The sequence below is a fragment of the Artemia franciscana genome, chromosome 7 (genome assembly GCF_032884065.1).
Source record: "Artemia franciscana chromosome 7, ASM3288406v1, whole genome shotgun sequence".
In the NCBI taxonomy this organism is placed as follows: domain Eukaryota; kingdom Metazoa; phylum Arthropoda; class Branchiopoda; order Anostraca; family Artemiidae; genus Artemia; species Artemia franciscana.
The window spans coordinates 9,490,079-9,517,996 of NC_088869.1; the positions used below are offsets into that span (position 1 = coordinate 9,490,079).

Genomic DNA, 27,918 nt, shown 5'->3' on the forward strand with positions numbered 1-27,918 from the left:
TTTTCACACTGATTTGTCTCATTTAATTTAAGTTTTTTTGTTTTGTTAATGTTGTCGGTATTGTTGTTCATTGAATGTTTATCAGCCACTACTAGCAAGTCTTTGACTTTCTAAAGTGGCTGATGTGGTTCTTTTGTATATTGATGGTATATGTATAATAAAAGTGTCTCTCTCTCAAAGTGTTTTAGCTTAAGTTAATCAGTTGTTTAGTTAATTTAACTAATTAGCCAATTAAATTAGTTTTTTTTAAAAACGAGATTGCCTCTTCTATAATTATTTTTAAAATTTAAAAGTATAAAAAGGAAAAGGCTAAATTTTCTTCTAAATAAAAATGAGATCGGCTCTTCTATAATTATTTATAAAATTCAAAGGTATAAAAAGGAAAAGGTTAAATTTTCTTCTAAATAAAAACGAGATTGTCTCTTCTATGTTTGTTTTTAAAATTGTGTGGCATAAAAAGGAAAAGGTTAAATTCTACCTGACTGGTTCTTTTCTGTGAAATTTTAAACCATTATAAGTAACAGTTTTTGACTCCAACATTTTTATGCTCCAGCTTTATTTGAATGCTAGAATGTTCCTGAAAATAGGCTGAATCTTTCATAAATAGGCTGTTTTTTATTGTAGCCAACTAAAATTGGGCTACATTAGTCGGGGCTACTAATTTTTAAAGATGTACATATATACAAGACTTGTTTTGTTTTACGAAGAGGAGAGAGAAGAAAAGTAAAAACAGACATAAAAAGAATAAAATATATGATTTTATTCAGATTTTAAGATTATCCTCAAAATTTTGCTGCGTAACATTTGATGGCGCTAGTAGTTTTTCCTCAGGGACAAGCTTGATTTTGTTCTTACCAGAATAATGTACGATATAAAGTAAAGTAAAAACTAAAATTAAAGCAAAAATAAAATAAATGTAGAATCAATAAATTAAAAGTGATATTGTAACAGAATAAAGTAAGTTACAAGGATGCTAGGATGTATTAAATAAAAAAAACAAGTTTTTTAACTGAAAGTAAGGAGCGATATTAAAACTTAAAATGAACAGAAATTACTCCGTATATGAAAGGGGCTGCTTCCTCATCAACGCCCCGCTCTTTACGCTAAAGTTTGACTCTTTCTCTTAACCCTACTTTTTAAAACAGTAAAAAACTTTAGCGTAAAAAGCGGGGCGTTGAGGAGGAAACAGCCTCTTTCATATACGGAGTAATTTCTGTTCGTTTTAAAATTTAATATCGCTCTTTACTTTCAGTTAAAACAAACTTGATTTGTTTTTTTATTTAATTTCTGAACGCTTTTGAATTAATGCAAGTTTTGATTTTGGCTCTCCGCACACGAATAATTAAAACGAAATTTGTATGTTAATTTATTTATATGGCTAATTGACTTTCTCATAGTTTTGATCGGACGGTTTTGAAAAAAAAGGAGCGGGGGAGTATGCCTAGTTAACCTCCAATATTTTGGTTATTTAAAAAAGCAACTAGAATTTTTAATATTTTTACGCACGCTTTTATTAGTAAAAATATACGTAGCTTACGAATTAACTTATGTAACGAACTTCTGTATTCGTATGTTTTTATAACGTATATGAGGGGGTTCACCCCCTCGTCAATACCTTGCTCTTTACATTAAATCTTAAATTGTGTCCCAATTCCTTAAGAACGACCCCCAAATCACAAAGGCCGTAGAATAAATAGTTGAAATTAATAAAATTATTTTAGCGTAAAGAGCGAGGTATTAGGAGGAGGTATTACGACGAACTGTTTGAAAATATATTGTTATGGTTAAGCTGAGAAGAAAGGTTTGGTAGATGATTTGGTCTGGAATAAGCAAAGATGTAGGGTTGAATCTTAGCTCATTTACCTAAATTATTTGTTTGACCCATAAATAGGGAGGCCAAATTATCCCAGACTTGAATTATGCACTTAATTTAAGTTCACATATCCCTTTCTTCAAACAAAAGGATAAGGATAAAACTCCTCCAGATATATGGAGCTGAAGAGACATTAAGTTGCTGGGTTTTTTCTACAGTGACAAGAATCGAACCCCTTCCCTGCATTACTAAGCAGAGCATCAGCCCACAGCACAACCACAGGATATTCACAGCAATTAAATCTAGCTTACGAAAGAGTGATTAAGGTAAAAATCAAAGGGGTAAAGTACTTGTGTAATAAGGAACTTGGTGGTTCTCTCCGACAATCGCCCTTTCTCACTGGAGAGAATCATTTCCAGCATATCTCCCTTCAGCTTTTCCATTACAACAAAAATTCTTTCCGGAGTCTCAAACATTCGCTCCAGATTGACTACACCCGGGTGTGACAGATTTTGGAGAATCGAAACCTCATTTTTCAACTGATCCGCTTGCTTTGTTGGAAATCGTTGCTTATCTATCACCTTGATGGCTACTGGCCGAGATGTTCGTCTATGAATTCCTAAAAAAAAGTAACGTTTTAGATTGTACGTGATGTATTCAAATTCCATTACCAAGTTATGAAATACTTTTTTTTGTGTGTAGAAAAATTGAGGGGGAAAGAAAAAATGTATTTACCATGGAGGCTTTTCATAAGATAAAAATAGATCGACTTAGTCTTGAAAGAAAATAAGAGGAGTGATTAGCAACTCATTCACGACAACATAGGAGGCATAAGCAGAGATATGGTCTATGGTAAGGTAATCATGAATATTAAACATTTTACTTTTAAATTTGACTGAAATTAAAAATGGACAATGGTTTCCTAAAAAATCAAAAAAAAATCGACTGAAACCAAAAATGGAGAATTGTTTGTCAAATTAAAAAAAAATGACAGAAACTAAAAATGGAGAATTGTTTGACAAATTAAAAACAAATTGACTGAAACTGAAAATGGAGAATTGTTCACCAAATTTAAAAAAATCGACTGAAAATAGAAATGGAGAGTTGCTTTCCAAACTTAAAAAATTGGCAGAGCTAAAAACATATCTACTTAATGCACCTAAAATAATAAAAAATTTAAAATATTGACTTATATTTTCTTTTTTTGTCATTAATAATTCAAAAATATACAGCTCACTTTCTCCGTCACACTGCTTTCATTATTTCTGAATAGCTGAATACTGAATATTCTGAATAGCTGAATATTCTGAATACTGAGGTATTAGTGACGAAGTTGAAAAAGAACAAATCCCAAGGATCGATGGGATCACTGTGAGACACTTACAGCCTGGCATAGAGCTTCTACATGAGTAGTGACATTTACTGTTCCAAATGTGCATCGAACAGGGTCAGGCACCAACAAATTTTTATTGTTGCCACACACCCAATATCAAACAATTCGTGGTAACAAAGTGTAAGTTTGCAGCAACACCGACAAATAGCAATCAACATTCTAAAAAAAACAAAAAAAAAAAAAAACAATTGTATTATGCAGACGACTAGTTGCTTCTAAGCAGCCCGCTAAGGGATTTATAAGGGAACAGTTCGTGGTAACAAAGTGTAAGTTTGCAGCAACACCGACAAATAGAAATCAACATTCTAAAAAAAAAAAAAAAAAAATTGTATTATGCAGACGACTAGTTGCTTCTAAGCAGCCCGCTAAGGGATTTATAAGGGAATCTTCGCCTTCTAGTGACTTTAAACAGAGGAATAGAATTGCTAGTCAATATTGAAAAAATGGAATCTATCGTTTTAAGCAGCACTAAGTCGGCTAAATAAAAAATTTGTCCTTGATGGAATCAGCTAAAATTCCTTGGTGTCAGCTACGGTCAGACGATTAGGTTAACTAGAGGCCATTCTGTTGATTCTGTTGACAGAATCGGTCTGTAAGTCTATCCACTCGGGATGTGAAAAAGCTGTCAAATTTAAGAGGTCATTCAATCGGTTTATCCTGTCAAAACTTTTTTATGGTGTCGTCTTTCCCACAATCTGGCACAAGAACTTCCACTAAGATTTTCTGAACAAAACATCTTCCTCAAAAGAAAATATACTTTTCTCAAAGGAATATCCTTCTCCAAAGAAAATATCTCATCCATATATGGAATCCCTAATCCATCAACGAGTGTGATTGATTTAGAACGGAGAGCTACAGTACAAACCCTCAGCAAACTTTATGATTCACGTCAGACTAAACTGTTTACGTTAACTGAATATTTGTAATTGAATTTTAGTTTTCAAAATGTCTTTTTTATATTTTTCATTTGGTACCATTCCAATATTAATTGTAAGAGTGTACAAATAAATAAATAGTAAACTAGTCACACGTTCACAAACAAGCATTTCTGGATCTTCGTAAACTCCTTCCTCGCAAACTAATTCAAGAATGTGCTATTTACATAAAAATAGTTGACCACAATTTTTGGCTTGTGTTTTGTATTTTGTGTTTTTGTGTTTTGGTCAAAAAAATTGACCACAATTTTTGGCCACAATAGGCTTGTGTTAAGAAACTCAGTTAGCTTGAAATACCATCATATTTTTTCTCTGTTAATATGAACGAGGAATAAGTTAGTATAATTGATAATATTCAAAACTTTCATCATTCAAATTTGACTGAAACTAAAAATAGCTTAAACTTAAAAAAAAGACACAAATAAAAAAGCGTTTATATCAAATCAGCTAAAATAATGCCCATTTCATGGCATGTTTAGTTAGACTCGATTTGACGTCAGAATGAACTGACTTATTTTTTTTTTTAAAGAAACACCTTTATTTACTTGCGTGATTTTAGAACAACGTACCTAAAAATAATTTTTATGATAGAGGTGATTTATTTTCTAGTTCTATGAACAAAATATAGCGGAAACCCCCACAATACGAAAAATTCAGTATCTTTCAATTAGATACTGAATTTCGAATAAATATTAATTTCGATTAATCTTAACATCAAATAAATACATAATATCAATTAAATTTATTAAATTAGTGTTCAATTAAATACTTATTATTTTTTTCAATTAAACAATTAAATGCTTTCATGTAAAGTACTGAATCAAAAATCAAAGCATTTAATACTTTCAACTAAATACTTAATTTTAAGTTCTCAGATGAATTTCGATTAATCTTAATTTCGAATAAATACTTTGATTGGATTCCTTAAATAAGCATTCAATTAAATACTTAAATACTTATTTGAAATACTTCTTTCAGTTAGATACTTAAATAATTTCAATCAAAAAGTTCAAAACGAAAGTAATAAATATTTTTAACTAAATACCTTTCTGTCAAATTAAATATTAAGTACTTTCAATAAAACACTTGATTTCCACTAAATATTCAGATTAATCTCGATTCATGTTGACTAAGATTATAAAAACTTTATTTCGAATAAATATTTCGATTAAATTTATTAAATAATTATTCAGTTAAATGCTTAATGAGTATTTTAAATATTTCTTCAATTAAATACTTTCAATTAAAGCAAAGCGAAAATGAAAGCATTAAAACATTAGAAGCCTTAAATTAGGGGGAGAACTTTCTAAAATAAGAGCTTGGAAGAGAAACTTTTGAAAGATATTCAGGGAAAAAATGGTAATGACAACATATAATTGGATTTCTTTTCACATGGAAACCTTAGCAGTGTTTTCACTTCTACAGTTTTGGCTGCAGATCAATTACTTATTTGACGATATTTGATTCAACAGTCAAAACGCTCGAGAACTCGAGAATTCTTGTTTTTATATCATGGGAAACAACATGCTACTAGTTTCTTTCCTTTTATTTCCCAAAGTTTTCCTTTTCTTTCTTTCCTTTTATTTCTTACTTTGTAATAAGTTAATTAAACTGACAAAAGGAAACATTTAAATCCTGCAAACATGATTTAAGCTAAAACTGAAACATTTACATCAAACTTAAAAAATAAAGACATACACAGTGTACATAGTAAACAATACCATACCACAAGCAAATAAGTCACTAGTGATTCAAGGAAAAATCTTCTAGTGGAAAATTTCAAAGATTCATTTAACAAGAGCGAGTTGCAGCAATTAGAGAGACATTAGCTTGATTTATGGGGAGAGCAAATTACTTAGTAAGATTAGACTTATGAAACTAAGAGACGTTGTAGATGAAAATTTAAGAGAAGAACAGTGTGGTTTTGGGAAGGGGAAAGGATCCATTGATCAAATTTTCACGCTTAGCTATTAACCCAAGAGCAACAGAACTTAAAGAGTGCTTTAGACGTGAGTTTCAGAGACTATAGCCAGACGTTTGATTCAACTGATCAAACTTAGCGACGGCTCGATTCTTTTATAGTAGGCCAGAAAGGCAAGTTAAAGCGATTAGCGCTACATTATTAGACAGCGTTGTTGCGGTTAAGGTGAGAAATAAAGCTAGTAGTTGGTTTGGTGTGGAATCAATAGTGAAGTAAGTTTGTGTCCAACCTGTTTTATCTAAATTATCTGAATGACTCATAAAATGGGACAGGGGGAGCTAAAATTACCCTAGACTTATCTTATGCACCGGATTTGAGTATTCTAGACAACAATGTTAGCAAAATCAAGAGGGCTCTCGAGGTTTTGCGCGTTCATGTTCAAGGTTTGAACTAATTTTAAAAAGATTAAGTAGTTTTAATAGAAATAAATGGCAATGAAAAGACGATGTTAAGCAACGAGAAGATCGGCCAAGTGGATACTTTCACTTATCGATGGCAGATGGTATTATTAGAAAGGATGGTAGATGCAATAAAGATGTAAAAAGTCGAATAGCCTAGGCAAAGGGCTATTTTATTATTATTTTTTCAGTTGAAAAAAAAACTTTTGAAGAACAGGAAGATCTATCTTCATGCTAAGGTTAAGATATTGGAAGCCACGTTAATAATACTGATATGGTATGGCTCTGAAACATGGACGTATGGAAGATATACTGGATGATTTTCAAAAGAATTGCTAAGGAAAAAAGTTAGTTCTGTATTCAGTCTCACTTTATAGGGCTATAGTGAAAGAAGGCTGAAGATGGTTAGGACAAATTGAACGGATCAATCCATTTCGGGCAAAAAACAGGGCGTTCTCGAAGAGGGCGGGCAAAGTTCGTAAGAGAGGATTTGAAGGAACTGGAGCTTCATGTGAGAGAGAAAAGAGTGAGAGTAAGAACAGATTGAGGAGGAGCAGCTGCGATAAATTGTTAGTTGCTTAGTTGTTAATTGGTAACAGTGGTAGTAGCAGATACGGAAAATAATCAGATTTCTTAATTTCTTATATTCCTTTACAGTTACTAAAAATGTCTTAATTATGTCTTAAACACATTCCTAGTTGCCAAACATTTTTTTAAAGAATTTTTTTTTTAATTAATATTTCTCCTTAACATAAATAAACGTGCTAAAAATTACTATTAAACTTGAAAAACGATAATTAATGTTTCTCAAATTCTAGCCAATTTCTTTCATCATGTGACAAATTTGCAGTGCATAATAAAATATATAAAATTCAAACCAATAATTTGTTAAACTCGAGGCCTAAAAATATATGCTCCTCAAAATATCTTTCTAGAAGCTACAATTATGGCAGGGTCATTGAAAAAGTGGCAACCCTGAGATCTTAGTACTTGCCTCCATAAACAATACCAAATTGTCCTGACCCAAGAACTTCATCTGGGTATATTTGATAAAGCTGCCCGATATCAGACGTATTGTCTTCTTGCGCCACTTCTACTGATTTCCCCTGATTTGATTGTGTTCCGGCAGTGGAGCTTTTTGGTGTCACTGGCATAGATGCTTGTCGAATGGCCGTTTCCCACGCTTTTGCAAGATGAAGGCCAAGACCGGTTTCTCTAGCTGGCAGGGGGGCTTGAGGCATTCCAGTATTTGAATTTTGAACAAAAGCTATGTCCTCACCAACGTAATAGTCTGTTGTGGCAGTTTTGATTTCAAATACATGCATACGATCTAAAAACAGAGAACAAAAGAAGCATGTTGAGCAATTCCTAGACTTTCTTTTGACCCTACAGTCACGAAATATGGTGTAACTTTCAATTCACTCCTTAAATGCACTTATGAAATATGGTACAAAGGAGTTTACGAATCCGTTCCTTCGGCACTTGACCTCCATAGTCGTTGAGGAAATATATCAATATCAACAAAAACATCGAGGTAATCCACTTTAGATTATGCTGCTCCATCCCCAGATTCTGAGAATTAATTTTTTTGTTTTTTTTCATAGGAAAAGATCGAAAAAAAAAACAAACAATAATATTACCCAGCTCAAAGATAACTAAAAAATAATACTTTCTTTTTACATTTGATTTTGCCGTGAATATACTTGTCGTCTGTGGTGCCATGACTGTCCACTGTGGCACCTAATGTAAAAATAAATAAATAAAACAATAGTCCAGCTACATAGAGAACATACGAATTTTTTGGATAAATCTTAAATATCTCTCACTATTTTTACATTCTAAACTAATAAGCACAATGGTAGAATGTAGTCCAAAGAAAAAGAACCAATAATCTCATGCAAATTTAGAGGAGTTTAGTTCGGGAGATGGGAGCTCCATATTTGCAGGGGAGGGGGGGGTACAACTTCGAAAAAGTACTAAATTCCCTCAATAAATATGGAAATCCTTTCTAAAAAAAATGATTTTAATAATAATAATCCTTATAAATTAATGTTCTAAGCAACGCTAGTTAAACAGATCTGGAACCAGCTCCAGAACTTTCCAAAAGTTCTAACACAGTTGGGACAAATTGTTATACAGTTGCTGCTTTCTGGAAATCACTGGCTTAAGTTTTACGAAGAGTCCTATGAGACTCTTGTTATATAGAGTTAATGTCCATGTTATTATTATTTATTTGGTAAAATTCTAGTTGATTGACTTTTGGCTATCTCGGAAAGGGGTTAGGTTAGGAAAACAAAACATTCAGGGATGAGTCTAAAGGCTAAATTATGTCCCGGGAAGGTATTTGAAGTACCCACCTCCACTCTTTATAGTTTTACACAAACGTGTAAAACTATAAGCCATCTACAGGCCTATAAAACCCTCTCAGTTCAACCTCTTCTGCACCGTCAGGCATAAAATCCGTTCTTTTATTCAAGCTATTTCTTTTAATAAGTTGACATTTAGAACCAAGATCAATTTCAACCAGGCTGTGATGATTCAAAATGAATCGTCTGTCTCAAACCTATCAAGTTCTGTGGATTTTTCAGTCTGTTTTCTAAACCTTATTTAGTTCAAAGATGTAACCAAACTAAGGCTTCATTTAATTTTCCCACTCATCAAAATCCTTAAATATCAGAGCTTTTTGACATTCTTTTTACCGTATCTAGAATATAGAGATTTTTTTTTTTTTTTTTTTTTTTTTTTTTTTTTTTTTTTTTTTACAAACACAACTGCTTTTTAATAACAGTCAAAAGGCCTGAAACATATTTTCAGTTTTTCTACGCTCTCCTGCGAAATTAATACTATGTAAAACTGTAAAACACGGTATTAGAACTACCATGGTCGAACTGTCACTGTCGCTTATTTAGTATTTAAATTTACTAGTTTAAATTTAACAGTTGAAACACTAATTCTGGCAACAAAAGTGTAGCGAGGACTTTGTTCAATTAGGGGGTGGGGGGTCCTCTGAGAGGGGACATAAAACGCTTTGAAAACGCGTCAAAATTTGCTTAGATGCATTTTTTTGCGTTTCTATGAATCGAACAAAAATTTCACCACCCCCCTGCCGCTAAATACAGCCTTGTGTGAGGTAGAAAATACATCAGAAAAAAGGAAAAGGTGTAATTCAGCGCCGTTAAGATATTAAAAAACAGTGTAATTTTTTCTAACTTCTGGGCACTAGTATACACTCATTTGCAGCTTTTAAAGTAATTAAAGATCACCTTAAGAAAATAGAATAAAACATGAAAATTCGATTTCGCGTTCGTTTATTATTAGCTTAGTCTCAGTGAGATAAACTACGATGTACGTACATTTTAATTAAATATTGAACATATACTACTAAAAATATACTACTATAAATGGATATTAATCCATCATGTTTCTTAGGTCTAACTAATCTTTCGTATGTTGCATACATTTACTTTTGATCAGCCGCACTAAATCTAGCCTAATTAAATCGTCCCAGCTTGTTTCCAAGTCTTTTGAGGAAATCGGCCTCAAACGTAATACTGAAAAATGTGAATATTTAGTTTTTAATGCTCAACATCAAAATAGCGATCTTGCTTTTCAGTCAAGTTCGTTTCTTCGATACGGTGGCTTGGTATTAGTGTTTGTTCATCTTTATCGGCTTTTCGGTCTTGTGGGTTTAATGATATTAAAAGTAAACTTGAAATTGGGTACGCGAAAATTGTCCCACACCGAGGCAGATTTTCATGTAAGAGTTTATCCAGACTTTATTCTACATACCGCGATCACTCTACATTGTTTCTTTCCAGTTTGCGCCCGTTTTTTAATAGACAAGATTTACAAAGTAAAAGAGTTCTCTATTTCCGTTATTGCGAATATTTATTGTATCTGCCGCGTTCTTATAGAAATCGAAAGATTACTAGAAATTTTTGCGCCACTGATATTATTTTTGTTTATAGAAAAAACTCTATGCTAGATTAGGTGCTGAGGCCTGTCAACGCTTGGGTCCTTACCACCCTTTGATTAGACCTTTGATTTGGTGTTATTTTGTTGTTTTTTTTTTTTTTCTTAGCGCTCTTACTCCGCTTAAATTCAAAACAAACAGGTAACAAATAAATTATTATTATAGAAAAGGTTAGGTTAGTTTATGTATTTAACACAATGCGTTCTGCGCGGCCTCCTTTCCATATTTCTCTCCTCTAGTTTCAATGATTTTGTTAATAGAGCATTAAATTTTCATCATATTTCGGTTATATATTTCTCCTTTAAAAGTAACTCAAACTCCTTTGGAAATTGACTTAAAAGTCATTATTCTGAGGATCGCTTCTGCTAGGAGATATTTTTTTGACTTATCTGTTCCTCGGAAACATTTTTTTGACAAATAATCAAGCATACAAATCTCCAGGGTAAGAGAGTCAGTGTAAGTAACCCTATAAGCTACTCCTAGGTACGAGCAAGGGCTAATTTCATCACGAGCCGATTTTCCCAATTGACGTGAAAATGGCCAAGTATAAAACGAAAAATGAGCCATATAGTACCATAAAGGAAACTTATCTGTTTTGTGGATGCTTGAAGTATATAGACCTATATTAGTTTTGACGAGATTTTTGAAGACGATAAATTTCAGCTGGGGGGGGGGGCAATCGGAGTTTTGGGGGCAGTTTTTTCCTATCCCATAGCAAATTACTCTCCTGGGTATAAGTAGAGTTTTATACCGTCTTTTATTCTGTATTTAACATTCATTAATCGAATTGCACATCTTTTTTATTTCAAATTTATACTTTATTTTCCTCCATTTTTGAACCCATTTTCACACTAGTATATTTTGTCTCGTTTGAAAGTAAATTTAGTTTCTGAATTTTACATTTTTTTTTAGTGTTCCGTGCAAAAATTAATGGTATTTTCTTTCAGTCAGCGTTTCATTTGGTATTTTCTTAAACTAAGGGTATTAATGGTAAAATAATGGTATTGTCTTGTTAATCCGTGTCTTAATTGTAAACTAATGGTTCTAATGCTACACTCATTAACGCTTGTTAAACTAATGGCATTTACACAAACCAAAACTAATGGTATTTTCTTTTCAGTCTGCGTTTTATTTGGTATTTTCTTAAACTAAGGGAACTAATAATAAACTGACAAACTAATAGTATTTTCTTATTAATTGTAGACTAATGTTACTAATGATACACTAATTTACACTAATAATATTTATTTTTAATTTCGGTCTTTTTTTTAGAGTGCACAGGACGGTGCTAATTAATGTCGTTGTTAATTAATAATTAATTATAATAATTATTATTAATTAATTATAATATTATATTATTATTATAATTATATTATAATAATAATATAATATATAATATAATAATATATATAATGTTATAATTATATTATAATTAATTAATAATAATAATTAATAATTAATGTTGTTGTTCAGTGATTTCAGTCAGACAAGACACCAATTTAGCATTTTCTACTTCTGATAGTTGTTTCAAATAAAAATCCTACCACGGAAATTTGCTGTATGGATGAAATCGACACACATTTCATATGAAGAGATTAAGAGACTGTGTTCATATTTAGATGTGGGATTGACATCTACTAAAGAGCTAATTTTGTGAATTCTAAGAAAAAAAGATAATAATCCTAATGTGTAAATATCTGACTATACAAGGTCGTACCCAAAATCAAAGAATGTATCACCAATTTACATAAAGAGTCTATTTCGAGGGAGTGTTGTCACCTTATATTTTCAAGATGTGTATTGCTGGGATAATTGTCAAGATCTCTCGGATGTATTTTATGGGGTTGACTGATGTGTCATATATTGCTTACGCAGATGATATTCTCCTTTTCAGTAGATGTAAATCTTCCTTCTCTCGCACAGTTCAAAGGCCTAAAAGAGGTTCCCTTGATATTGGATTAAATCTGAATCTTGAAAAATGCGAGTATATTTGTTTTAACAGTACCTTGCCACATACTCCTTTTCAAATTAAAAATACATCCATTCCCTCTGCTGAAAATTTTCGGTGGCTTGGTTTAACAAGTTTTAAAAATATGTTGTCCTTTCGCCAGACTGTAATATCAGAAGCTTGTAAAAAGTCAGATTTGGATACTCTAAGATTGGGTCAAACCGGTCTAAGTATAATAAAGTGGCTCTGGTTTCTTTGTAGTCAGGTTTTTGGGATCACTCTGTACTTTATCTTTCTGGGACCTTCACTCTACCAAAAAAGAGTGGCTTATGTAAACTACGTATATGTTACTATAAATACTGTATATACCTACTTTATCTACTTCTATAGTATCAAAATCGGAGAATAATCCGAAACTACAAAGCTCCCGATATAACTGCAAAAGTACAGGAGCTTCATGACAAGTTATCAGCACAAGCATATCGACGGCTTACCCCATATCACGGGCACATCAGTTTGTTCTGTTGACCTTTTTCCTTGTTGATTCTGTTGTAATTATTGTGTTGTATCTTTGTACCTTCGTTCTCATCCGTTTGTTCTATTGATTTTGATGTACTTATGTGTTGTTTTCTTTTCTTGTGTTGTTTTCTTTTCTAATGTTTATTTTGCTTTCTCCCTTTGTACTCCGCTATCCTCACTTTGTTTTGTGCAATGGGTTATAAATAAATTATTATTATTATTTTTATTATTATTAAAGTAAATGAAATTGTAGCGGGACCAAGTTTTAGACTTAACAAAAATAAAATTAACGTATGTTTTTATCCACATTTGTCATAATATCATCATAACAACAATCATGATGTATTATTATACTTACAAATATTATATCATACTTGCAAATCATCAATACTTACCATAGAACACTTATAGTGTGCAGCAAAGAATACACTTATAGTGTGCAACAAAAGAAATTCATATGGTGCATAAAATTATAAGATAGGAATAATTTTAACCTTATTGTATTGACCTTATAATTTAACCTTATAGGTACTGACATATTTTTGTCTCAATTACAGCTAATCTTCCAAACCCCCTGTGAAGCAAATACACTTCTGCAAATGCGACCGAGGTAAAATAAATCAGCTAAATTTACAAAATATGCCTTTACTTTGGTAAAGGCATAAAATTGGTAATTAAAATTAAAATATAATTGGTAATTAAAATTGGTAATATAATTTGGTAAAGGTTTAAGTATGCCTTTACTTTGGTGGGATTATGAGCTAGCTGCACTTAACTTAAATATTGCATTCCAGTCATGTCTTCACCTTGATCATGTGAACAAAACGCGCTTCTATAAATATGACCAGTGATAATAGAGGAATCTTCCTCACATTCTAGATCATTTTTCATAAAAACTAATCTTAGAAGGGTCTTCTTACTTTTTATTGAAAAAATAAAAAAATAAAAAATGCCGCCTCTCCTATATTTTGAGAAATACTCCATTATATCTCCATTAAAAAAAAATTGAAAAAAAAACGCCCTCCCCCCCTACGTTTAATGAACTTGAACTCATGAGAAAACAATAAAGTGAACCAATAAAATCAGAAACTGGCACTAATGTAAAAAAAAATCTAGCACTTGATATTCATGCTTATACTGAAATTCTTCCCCGAGATATAATTCTGGCTATAAATTTATTTTCCAGGCATATTAAGTCCTTTAAACAATTAAGCAACACTTAACTGTTGAATACTTTCATGCACTTTAATCATTTCAGGCACTTTAAAATGTAGGGGAAGGTAAAGAATTCCAAATTCTGTCAGAAACGCCAGATTAGAATTGGCTAGCCAACTTAACCTACCAAGATTTTGTTTTCCAATCCTACGAGGGCTTACTTTAAACAGTCTGAATTTTGAAGTAAAATACTTCTCGAAAAAAAAAACATTATCACGTGGAGACACTTCAGCTTAATTCTACAAAGAAAGTAGATTTATGATCTCAGCTCTCCAATATTCTTTGATATTTTCTACTTTTTAATGAAGTTACCAAATACTGTAGTAAAAGAGACACCATGATTTTCTTTTTTCTCCCGATCTTCCTATGTTAAATCGCCAAAGGTTGGACTTCTAGTACTTTTCCATATTCTTTGATTTTGAGAACAGTGTAAACAAAATGAAACAAAGTCCAAAAAACAACATGAATTAATGATGTGAATAAGATAGATAAATAAAAAATAATTTATGAAAAATAATAAATAATAAAAGGAATGAATAATAGTAAAACAATAATAAAATAAATTAATAATAAAACAAGAATTAACAATGAAACCAATAATAATAAATTAATAAATTCAGTAAATAAATAAAATACTGAACAAACAAAATAGACAAGGTAAAAATTGTTACCTGGGGCAACTTGATTGCCAGCACATTCAACGACCAGCATATCGGTGAGCAGAATTTGTTTATAATACTGTTTGGTATTTTCATTTTGATACAAAGTAACTGATGTTGGATCTAGCCTCCAGTAATGCCTTTTTCTCGTGTGATCCGTATTTGTGAAATGTACCATCCAACCTGAAATATATTGGTTCAAAAATAAGAGTCTACAGCTAAATAACAAACAATTATATATATATATATATATATATATATATATATATATATATATATATATATATATATATATATCATGAAAAGAGAAATCACCAATGATACAGCACAAAAAAAAAAAAAAAAAAAAAAAAAAAAAAAAAAAAAAAAAAAAAAAAAAAAAGACAGAAGGAGAAAAGGAAGACTGTTTTCCTAAATTAGTGATTAATATAGACCAGCACTTGAATGAGGCCTTAACCCTACTCATCCATACAATCACATAGGTCAAACAGCATAGCCACACACAATCAACCATAAAGAATAATCCATGGACAGGCAGTCATGTCGTCAATAAGTATAAGTCGTCATATATATATATATATATATACTAGCTGTTGGGGTGGCGCTTCGCGCCACCCCAACACCTAGTTGGTGGGGGCGCTTCGCCCCCCCCCCAAGCCCCCCCGCGCGCGTAAGTCGTTACGCGCCATAATAGTTACGCGCCATTGTAGTTGTGTCCCTATGTCCCACCTGTGAATATAGATATATATATATATATGGTTTTAACTACGTAAAACTTGCGAATATACAACATTCTTTGCTGTCCCATTGTCTTTGCATATAAATAGATTGTCAGGTTATCCCCCTGTTTCCCCCGGTGTCCCCGTTGTAGTTGTGTCCCTGTGTCCCGGTCGTCATTTATATTCCCTGTGTCCCGGGTCCCGGTCATCATTTGTATCCCGGTGTCCCGGTCTGTATATACATTCGTTTTTTAGTTTTGTTTTTCTCCTTTATTTTTTTCCTTTTTTTTCTTTTTTAGCTTATTTAGATTTTTAGATTTTTTAGTTTTTTTTATTAGTTTTTAGTTTTTATTTCTTTTTAGTTTTTTTGTCCCGGTCGTCATTTATATCCCCCTGTTTCCCCCGGTGTCCCCGTTGTAGTTGTGTCCCTGTGTCCCGGTCGTTATTTATTTTTTAGTTTTTTACCTTTTTTTAGTTTTTTTAGTTTTTTAGCTTTTTTATTTTTTTTATTAGTTTTTAGTTTTTTTGTAGTTTTTGCCTTTTTTTTAGTTTTTTTAGTTTTTTAGCTTTTTTATTAGTTTTTAGTTTTTTTTGTAGTTTTTGCCTTTTTTTAGTTTTTTTAGTTTTTTAGCTTTTTTATTTTTTTTATTAGTTTTTAGTTTTTTTTGTAGTTTTTGCCTTTTTTTAGTTTTTTCAGTTTTGACGTCACCTGATCCAGTTTTTTCAGGTGACGTCACCTGATCCACGATCCACAGATCCACAGACAACTTATTTTTATATATATAGATAGTTTTTTTTTTTTACTTATGTCCTGGTCGTCATTTATACTCCCTGTGTCCCGGTGCTTTGTTGATTGCTAATCGAACATTCCTTTTGTCCTGGTCGCTTTCTCTTTGAGTGTCGTCATTTATTAGTTTTTTCCTTTTTTTTTTAGTTTTTTATTGGTTTTTACCTTTATTTTAGCTTATTTTTCAGTTTTTTCCTTTTTTTTAGTTTTTTTTTATTTTTTATTTTTTTTTAGTTTTTTACCTTTTTTTAGTTTTTTTAGTTTTTTTAGTTTTTTAGCTTTTTTACTTTTTTTATTAGTTTTTAGTTTTTTTTTGTAGTTTTTGCCTTTTTTTAGTTTTTTCAGTTTTTTTTTTAGTTTTTTATTGGTTTTTACCTTTATAGTTTTTTTAGTTTTTTAGCTTTTTTATTTTTTTTATTAGTTTTTAGTTTTTTTTTGTAGTTTTTGCCTTTTTTTAGTTTTTTCAGTTTTGACGTCACCTAATCCAGTTTTTTCAGGTGACGTCACCTGACACATCCATCCATCCATCCACAGACAGACAACTTATTTTTATATATATAGAAGATATATATATATATATATATATATATATATATATATATATATATATATATATATATATATATATATATATATATATATATATATATATATATATATATATATATATATCTTCTATCTATGTATATAAAAAAATAAGTTGTTTGTTTGTGTGTAGACTGACGTCATTAGAAAGGTTTGGGCATTATGCCGTCATGAAGTAGTTTGTCGACTCACGAAATTATAGACCGAGACACCGGGACACAAATGACGACCGGGACACAGGGAATATAAATGACAACCGGGAAACTCAAAGAGAAATTACAGACTGGGACACCGGGACACAAATAACGACCGGGACACAGGGAATATAAATGACGACCGGGACACAGGGACACAACTACAACGGGGACGCCGGAAGCACAGGGGGGATATATAAATGACGACCGGGACACAGGGAATGTTCGATTAGCAATCACCATCAACAAAGCTCAAGGGCAATCATTAGAATACTGAGGTATAGATCTGAATACGGATTGTTTTTCCCATGGACAACCGGGGCACAAATGACGACCGGGACACACGGAATATAAATGACGACCGGGACACTCAAAGAAGTATTAAAGACAGGGACACCGGGACACAAATGACGACCGGGACCACCGGGACACAGGGAATATAAATGACGACCGGGAGATTACAGATTGGGACACCGAGACACAAATGACGACCGGGACACAGGGAATATAAATGACGACCGGGACACAGGGACACAAATAGAACGGGGACGCCGGGGGGGGGCAGGGGGGCTATATAAATGACGACGGGGACACAGGGGATGTTCAATTAGCAATCACCATCAACAAAGCTCACGGGCAATCATTATAATAATCAGGTATAGAACTAAATACGGATTGTTTTCCCATGGACAATTTTATGTTGCATGTTCAAGAGTCGGTAAACCTGACGATCTATTTATATGCACAGACAATGGGACATCGAAGAATGTTGTATATTCGCAAGTTTTACGTGCTTAAAAACATATCTTTCTATATTCACAGGTGGGACACAGGGACACAACTACAATGGCGCGTAACAACTTACGCGCGCGGGGGGCTTGGGGGGCGCGAAGCGCCCCCACCAACTAGGTGTTGGGGTGGCACGAAGCGCCACCCCAACAGCTAGAATATAGATAAATAAGTTGTTTGTCTGTCTGTCGACTGACGTCATTATAAGGATTGAGCTGTATGTCGTCATGAAGTTAGTCATCATATACCAATTCAAAAAAACCTTGGCTTTAGCATTAATACAAAAGAAGAAAAAAACTAAAAAAGGTAAAAACTAAAAAGAGAATACTAAAAAAACCAAAAGAGCTAAAAACCTAAAAAAAAACTAAAAAAGGTAAAAAACTAAAAAAGAAAAAAAAACTAAAAAAAAGTAAAAACTACAAAAAAAAAACTAAAAAGAAAAAAAAACTAAAAACTAATAAAAAAAGCTAAAAACTGAAAAAGAAAAAACTAAAAAAAGGAAAAAAACTAAAAAATAAAGGAGAAAAAGAAAACTAAAAAAATAAAAATAAAAATAAAAAAACTAAAAAAGGTAAATGTATTCAAGCCGAAGTAGCTGAGTGGTAAAGCGTTATGTTCCAGGTTCTAGGTCCGAGAGGTTCCAGGTTCGAACCTTGGCTTTAGCATTAATACAAAAGAAGAAAAAAAAACTAAAAAAGGTAAAAACTACAAAAAAAACTAAAAAGAAAATACTAAAAAAAATAAAAAAAATAAAAAAGCTAAAAAACTAAAAAAGGTAAAAAACTAAAAACTAAAAAAAATAAAAAATAAAAAAAGGTAAAAACTACAAAAAAAACTAAAAAGAAAAAAAACTAAAAACTAATAAAAAACTAAAAAACTAAAATCTAAAAAAAAAATAAAAACTAAAAAAAGGAAAAAAACTGAAAAATAAAGGAGAAAAAGAAAACTAAAAAAACTAAAATGAAAATTAAAAAAATTAAAAAAGGTAAAAATTACAAAAAAACTAAAAAAACTAAAAAGGCTAAAAAAAAAGGTAAAAACCAAAAAAAAAAACAAAAAAAAATTATTTCATCATATACCAATTCAAAAACGAATGTATATACAGACCGGGACACAGGGAATAAAAAAAACTAAAACACTAAAAAACTAAAAAAGCTAAAAAAACTAAAAAAAGGTAAAAAACTAAAAACTAAAAAAGAAAGAAACTAAAAAAAAAAAAATAAAAAAAAGGTAAAATCTACAAAAAAACTAAAAACTAATAAAAAAACTAAAAAAAACTAAAAACTGAAAAAGAAAAAACTAAAAAAAAGAAAAAAACTGAAAAATAAAGGAGAAAAAGAAAAATAAAAAAAATAAAAATAAACTAAAAAAGGTAAATGTATTCAAGCCGAAGTAGCTGAGTTGGTAAAGCGTTATTTCCAGGTTCTAGGTCCAAGAAGTTCCAGGTTCGAATCTTGGCTTTAGCATTAATACAAAAGAAGAAAAAAAACTAAAAAAGGTAAAAACTACAAAAAAAACTAAAAAGGAAATACTAAAAAAACTAAAAAAGCTAAAAAACTAAAAAATAACTAAAAAATGTAAAAAACTAAAAACTAAAAAAGGAAAAAAGCTAGTATCAAAATAAGTTGTATGGATTTTTGTTTGAGGGTTTGCATATGACGTGTGAAAAATAAAAAAGAAAACTAAAAAAAGAAAAAAAGGTAAAAAACTAAGGAAACTAAGAAGAAAAAAAAACTAAAAAAACTAAAAAAAGAAAAAAATTGAAAAAAGAAAAAACTAAAAAAAGAAAAAAAGAAAGGAGAAAAAACTAAAAATTAAAGAAGAAAAAGAAAACTAAAAAAAGAAGAAAAAAAGGTAAAAAAGGTAAAAAATAAAAATCTAAAAAAGTAAAAAGGTAAAACTAAAAAAAAAATAAAAGCAAAAAAGAATGAAAACTAAAAAAAAAACTAAAAAACGAAAAAAAAGAAAAAAAGAAGAAAAAACTAAAAAAGAATACAAATTAAAAAGAAGAAACTAAAAAAAAGAAAACAGAAAAAACAAAAATAAAGGAACAACAGAAAAAACTAAAAAAAACTAAAAAAAGGAAAAAACCCAAAAAAGAAAAAAACTAAAGAAAAAACTAAAAAAACAAAAAAAGAATAAAAATATAAAAAAGAAAAAAACTAAAGAAAAAGAAAAAAAAGAAAAAAGAAAAGTAAAAAAAGAAAAAATTAAAAAAGAAAAAGCTAAAAAGAAAAAATTTCATCCGTCACGATGTCTACGATTGAATAGGATAATGTTCAACTGGCTGCAAAGTCAATTTAGTCCCTTCTTTCGATACTATTTTTTTTCAACGCTGAGGAATAGCCTTTGATCATTTGATTACTGATCGATAGCGAAGAAACAAAACCAAAGTGTTGCTTTCGCAACACTTTAGTCGGCGAAGCCGGACAAAGGTTGCCGCAACACTTCACGTTTCCCGGGCAACGTAGGTCTAACTTTATTATGTATATAAGGGTGTTTGTCCCCTCATTGATGCCTCACTCTTTTCACTGAAGCTTAAGTTTTGTCCCAATTCTTTAAGAATGACCCCTGAATCAGAAAGGCCATAGAATAAATAGTTGAAATTACAAAGAATACTTTAGCATAAAGAGCGAGGTATTTAGGAGAAGAAGAACCCTTCGTATGCGTAATGATCTCTGTTCGTTTTAAGTTTTAATGCTACTCCTTACTTTCAATTGCAAAAACCTTTTCATGTTTATTTTTTCATTGTTTTTTTTATAGTATGCTAGATAATCATGCGCCCTTTCATTGAATTTCTCTTTTCCCATGACATGTTCCTCCAAGGAATGATCCTCCGACATAGCCTCTTCCCCTCACCCCCCCAAAAAAACAACAATCCCCCTGAAAACGTCTGTACACTTCTAAGTCATTCCCAAGGATAGAGTTATTATGGTTTTCGACTATGCTGAACAAAATGGCTATCTCAAAATTTTGATCAGTTGACTTTGGGGGAAAAATGAACGTGAGAGGGGGCCTAGGTGCCCTCCAATTTTTTTGGTCATTTAAAAAGGAAACAAAAACTTTTCATTTCCATTAGAATGAGCCCTCTGGCGACATTCTAGGACCACTTGGTCGATACGATGACCCCTGAAAAAAAAAAACGAACAAAAAACAAACAAATAAACACGCGCCCGTGATCTGTATTCTGGCAAAAAATACGAAATTCCACATTTATGTAGATAAGAGCTTGAAATTTTGGCCGTAGGCTTTTCTGATACGCTGAATGCGATGGTGTGATTTTCGTTAACATTCTATGACTTTTAGGGGGTATTTCCCCCTATTTTCCAAAATAAGGCAAATTTTCTCAGGCTCCTAACTTTTGATGACAAAGACTAAATTTGACGAAACTTATATATTTATAATCAGCATGAAAATTCGATTCTTTTGATGTATCTTTTAGTATAAAAATTCCGATTATATACATGATAAACCAATTTCTTTTTTCTTGGCAAAATTTGAGCATTTTGCTTAATATTCATTTCTAACGATTAAGAAGTATTTCTATGGCAAGTATTTATGCTTAATTCAGAGATGAATTTTTTCTTGCATCCACAGATTTTTCGTATTGATTTTTTATGTTTATTTCAGGGAATACCAGGTATTTTAGAAAAAGAAAACGTTGCGAAGTTATTACGCAAAACGGGCGGAAATCTAAGTGACGGAGAAATTCAGAGAGCAGATTTGAACCAGAAATAGCAATCAATAAGAAAAAAAGTTGGAAGCTACAACTTTAAAAACGTTATTTCTTTTAAGTACAATAGCTATTTCTGGCCGGACGTTATGAAGTACATTTTATTTAGCATGAGTTAAATTTTAGGTAAATATTTACTTTTAATTCTTCCCGTCTCTCTATATTTCAAAATGACAAAAAGAAGATTGAAAACGGAACCGGAATTAGATTGTGGTTTGTATATCTTACAGGAATAGTCAAAAATATTATCTCAAAGTTTAAACATGGAATTTTGTATTGTTCTCGTGCTGTTATATTTAAGTAAAATTAGATGTATGGGACATTCAATCTGCAGTTTAGCAACCTGTAATGAGGGTAGAACAGAAAACGTAACACTGGAATGCAGTAAGTTTCCACTTCGGTTCCCAGATCAGGTAATTAATATATTCGCAAACTTAGTGAACCTATCAACAAGAAAATATGCAGGCACGTACAAATTTCTTGGTGGGGAAGAAGGACATGAAAAAACAACGCATAACTTAAAAAAGTAGAGCCAGAAATTAAGAAAATTTAGAATTTCAGGTGAGACACAGAATAAAGCCACCCCCCCCCCACACAGCGTACGTCCCTGAGTGCAAAATACAACACTTTTAGAACTCGAAAGAGAGATTTTTTTTAAAGGAGAGGTGGGCTTTATAGAGACCCATATATATATATATATACTAGCTGTTGGGGTGGCGCTTCGCGCCACCCCAAGCCCCCCCGCGCGCGTAAGTCGTTACGCGCCATATTAGTTACGCGCCATTGTAGTTGTGTCCCTGTGTCCCACCTGTGAATATAGATAGATTTATATATGTGTTTCAAACTACGTAAAAATTGCGAATATACAACATTCTTGGCTTTCCCACTACTGGGAGCTTTCCGTTTCCAATTGCCAGCAATTGATCTGAAAATGTTTGACCAGAGTCATCGTTTTGCAATCGGACACGCATATTTGTAGTTAATTTTAATATTTTTACGTGTGCCCATGAATTAGAATTTTTCAGGCAAGCATTCATTTCGGCTGCAGTAGTTAAACTACGTAAAAATTGCGAATATACAACATTCTTGGCTTTCCCATTGTCTGTGCATATACAAAGCCGTATGTACTAATAATGACGTCATATGCAAACGCTCTTTTTACAAACAAACAAACATGCATACACACAACTCGTTTTTATATAGATAGATAGATAGATAGATACAATACAAATTAACTGCGTAAAACTTGCGAATATACAACATTCTTCGCTGTCCAATTGTCGCTGCATATAAATAGATTGTCAGGTTTACCGACCCTCGAACATGCAACGTACAATTGTCCATGGGAAAAACAATCAGTATTAAGATCTATACCACATTTTTCTAATGATTGACCTTGAGCTTTGTTAATGGTGATTGCAAATGCTAATCGAATTGGGAATTGCAATCTTTTAAATTGAAAAGGCAGATCCGTTGGAATCATGGGAATGCGAGGAATAAGAACAGCCTCACCCTCAAAAGGCCCTGTCAAGATTGTGGCCTCTATTAGGTTTTCCATTGTTTTTTTTACGGCAAGTCGCGTGCCATTGCAATACTTTGGTGGGTTGATATTTCTTAAAAGTATTATTGGTACGCCTATTTTTAGTTGTAGCACGTGTGGTGGAAACCCTGAAAGATCTATGGAATTTAAAAATTCAGATGGATAATTAACCGCTTCATTTGGTTCCAAAACTGTGTCGACTGACTTGTAAAGGACTGCCTGGTCTCGAATCTTGGTCAAAACAATATTGTTGATTTCGTGGACGTCTATATTTTTGGTGCGAGAATCGCTCTTTCACTTAGCCATTTATTATTTTTATAATTTTTTAGAATATTCGGAAGTACTTTTTCAATCAATTCATTTTTGGACGTCACTAAATTACAGAAATCAGCAGGTAGTTGTATACGTCCTGAAATTGAGTCTACTGGGAGCTTTCCGTTTCCAATTGCCAGCAATTGATCTGAAAATGTTTGACCAGAGTCATCGTTTTGCAATCGGACACGCATATTTGTAGTTAATTTTAATATTTTTACGTGTGCCCATAAACTAGAATTTTTCAGGCAAGCATTCATTTCCTCTGCAGGAGTTGATCTAGGTATTATAGGTAATGTTTGCCTGAAATCTCCCGCAAGCAATATTAATGTGCTGCCAAAGGGTTTCGACTTCCCTCTCAAATCTTTCAAGCATTGATCCAGAGCCTCGAGCGATTTTTTGTGTGCCATTGTGCACTCATCCCAAATAATAAGTTTGCATTGCTGCAATACTTTACCCATCCCAGATGATTTGGAAATATTGCACGTGGGAGTTTCTGTAGAATGCAAATTCAGAGGCAATTTCAAAGCGGAATGAGCAGTTCTTCCACCAGGCAGCAATGTTGCGGCTATTCCGGACGACGCAATTGCCAACGCTATATCATTTTTTGATCGAATTGATGCCAGAATCAGTTTTATCACAAACGTTTTACCAGTACCTCCTGGCGTATCCAAAAAGAAAATTTCTCCAACGTTGTTATCGACACAATGCATTATCGTATCATAAATGTCTTTTTGTTCCGACGTAAACTTGGAAATATTATTTTGTACATACGACAATAGATCACTCGTACTGTAACTTTGTTCACAATCCAATTCTACACATGTCGAAACAGCAGCGATACGGCTAGGTGAAGGCATTCCGAAATCCTGAAGAGGTTTGTTTGCCATACGTACGCACAAATCTTTTATAATAACTAAAGTTTAGTTAAAAATTTCTGATGTAAAATCAAAAGTCATATCTGACGTCTCTAACTGTTTTCGATGGAGTATATCTTCGGACATTTTTGACTTATATTTTTCCATAACTCTGTAGGAGCTGATGGAGAGCAAGTTGTTAAAATGATACCAAACAATGCACGAATTTGACTTGGGGTTGACGTTTCGCACGCGTCATTGATGCAGTTATCCCATTGTTGGTCATTCTCCAATAAATTCAGAGCTTGGCATGCACTACGGTAAGTGTCATGTATAGTACCGTTTACAGTTCTCAAATACTCATAGGATGTCGAACCGGGTACATTCACCAAAAGCAGGCGTAGAAAGAAGCATTCATGTTGATTGGGGTGAACGGTGTAGTCTTCCTATCGTGGTATCTTTGAAGATGGTAGGTTGGCCGTCGACTGACTTACCCTGTTTTCGACGTTCAAATACTTTATTTTTAGTATTCCACGTGTAATACGAAGGCACTTCAGTATACAGCAGTTTTTTTTGCAAAAGAATCATTTTTGCAAAGCGAAAAAAAGCTGTTAATTTTGTATCCGGTGGATTCAGGGCTCTTTGTTGCACGTTGGTTTCCGAGAAATAAACACGTTGACCATTCTGTAAATGTACCGCTAAGTGAACAACAGCTGGACTACGTTCATGTATCGGAAATGAAAGAATTCGCCAAACAGCTTCATTACTGCTTATGTATCTTCCAGCCTGATATTGTACGATTTCGTCGAAATCTTTGATTTCAGGCTGCAAGCCAAAAACTGCCATGTCACTGCCTTTGTTGACGTATTTACATATGTATTTGATTGCCTTTACGGAGTTACAGTATTCAACGTTTATGTGTGCATTAAATGTTTTTGATAATAATGGGGAATATGGAACAACCCACTGGTTATCTACTTCGATGGTGGTACCGTTACGCTTCTTTATTATTGCTGTTTTACCGCCATCTTCAGTAGATCTTCTTCTATATTGTGGGTAACCATCATTGCCAGTAATTGTGTTGGATACTAAAAGTCGAGGATATTGCTTTGTGCACCTTCCTTTGGCCATGCATGGTGAATTTTCGTTCAGTGCACCGCAAGGTACATGTATCATATTTTTTACAATAATATCATGTAACCCCTTATCGACATTTTTATCAGGTATTTCAGCGGAAATCACATCATCAATTTCGTTCGAAGTAATTTTTTTATGTAGCCAGATTAGTATATGTGCGTCGGACCTGGAACCTTGAACATAACGCTTTACCAACTCAGCTACTTCGGCTTGAATACATTTGTTTTTGAATTGGTGTATGATGAAATAATTCAGACGTCATATAATGACGTCACCCGACAGACAGACAGACAACTTATTTATATATATATATGCCTGTTTTCTTGCTGTTCTTGTGATTCCTCAGCACGCTTTCTTTTCTTACTTTCTCTATCAGTCGCAGGTTTTTTGGCATAGACGCTTTGAGCAGCTTCTTCGGCTGTTGCCATTGTAGGTTCTTGAGTCATTTTACAATTAAACATTTTTCAGTCCACGATCTTCTTGCAATTAAAAATTTGTCTTTGAACGATTTTCTTAAATAATTTTAATGACGTCATCGTCATAACAAACATGACGACAACTAACTTCATGACGACATGATGACATGACGTCACTCGACATATATATATATATATATATATATATATATATATATATATATATATATATATATATATATATATATATATATATATATATATATATATATTTATATATATATATATTTATATATATATTTATATATATATTTATACATATATATATATATTTATACATATATATATATATATATTTATACATATATATATATATATATATATATATATATATATATCTATATATATAAAAATAAGTTGTCTGTGGATCTGTGGATCGTGGATCAGGTGACGTCACCTGAAAAAAACTGGATCAGGTGAGGTCAAAACTGAAAAAACTAAAAAAAGGCAAAAACTACAAAAAAACTAAAAACTAATAAAAAAAATTAAAAAGCTAAAAAACTAAAAAAACTAAAAAAAGGCAAAAACTACAAAAAAAACTAAAAACTAATAAAAAAGCTAAAAAACTAAAAAAACTAAAAAAAGGCAAAAACTACAAAAAAAACTAAAAACTAATAAAAAAAATAAAAAAGCTAAAAAACTAAAAAAACTAAAAAAACTAAAAAAAGGTAAAAAACTAAAAAAAAAGGAAAAAACTGAAAAATAAGCTAAAATAAAGGTAAAAACCAATAAAAAACTAAAAAAAAAACTGAAAAAACTAAAAAAGGCAAAAACTACAAAAAAAAACTAAAAACTAATAAAAAAAAGTAAAAAAGCTAAAAAACTAAAAAAACTAAAAAAAGGTAAAAAACTAAAAAAAATAAAAAATAAAAAAAACTAAAAAAAAGGAAAAAACTGAAAAATAAGCTAAAATAAAGGTAAAAACCAATAAAAAACTAAAAAGAAAAAAAGGAAAAAACTAAAAAAAAATTTCATCTAAAAAACTAAAAAAAACTAAAAAAGGTAAAAACTAAAAGAACTAAAAAAGAAAAAAATAAATGACGACACTCAAAGAGAAAGCGACCAGGACAAAAGGAATGTTCGATTAGCAATCAACAAAGCACCGGGACACAGGGAGTATAAATGACGACCAGAACATAAGTAAAAAAAAAACTAAGAAAACTAAAAAGAAGGTAAAAACTACAAAAAAACTAAAAAGAAAAAAAAACTAAAAACTAATAAAAAAAACTAAAAAATCTAAAAATCTAAATAAACTAAAAAGAAAAAAAAAGGAAAAAAATAAAGGAGAAAAACAAAACTAAAAAACGAATGTATATACAGACCGGGACACCGGGATACAAATGACGACCGGGACACAGGGAATATAAATGACGACCGGGACACAGGGACACAACTACAACGGGGACACCGGGGGAAACAGGGGGATATAAATGACGACCGGGACACCGGGACAGGGAATGGTCGATTAGCAATCACCATCAACAAAGCTCAAGGGCAATCATTAGAATCATGAGGTATAGATCTGAATACAGATTGTTTTCCCATGGACCATTATATGTTGCATGTTCAAGAGTCGGTAAACCTGACAATCTATTTATATGCAAAGACAATGGGACAGCAAAGAATGTTGTATATTCGCAAGTTTTACGTAGTTAAAACCATATATATATATATATATATATATATATATATATATATATATATATATATATATATTATATATATATATATATATATATTATATATATATATATATGTATATATATATATATATATATATATATATATATATATATATATATATATATATATCTATCTATATTCACAGGTGGGACATAGGGACACAACTACAATGGCGCGTAACTATTATGGCGCGTAACGACTTACGCGCGCAGGGGGGCTTGGGGGGGGGCGCGAAGCGCCCCCACCAACTAGGTGTTGGGGTGGCGCGAAGC

The 27,918-nt window shown here is 31.9% G+C and overlaps 2 protein-coding genes across 2 annotated transcripts in view; one reads left to right on the plus strand and one right to left on the minus strand.

Moving 5' to 3' along the window:
• LOC136028817 (serine/threonine-protein kinase D1-like) overlaps positions 1-15,059 on the minus strand; it is a 30,514-nt gene extending 15,455 nt beyond the window's left edge. The window contains exons 1-3 of the mRNA XM_065706731.1: positions 14,847-15,059; positions 7,515-7,850; positions 2,164-2,432 (exon numbers count right to left, since the gene is read on the minus strand). Coding sequence (XP_065562803.1) covers positions 2,164-2,432; positions 7,515-7,850; positions 14,847-15,012 — 771 coding nt within the window. The 5' untranslated portion in view covers positions 15,013-15,059. The remainder of the gene's footprint in view (positions 1-2,163; positions 2,433-7,514; positions 7,851-14,846) is intronic.
• Positions 1-27,918, plus strand: part of LOC136028819 (uncharacterized) — a 314,462-nt gene that overhangs the window by 222,251 nt on the left and 64,293 nt on the right. The window lies entirely within an intron of this gene.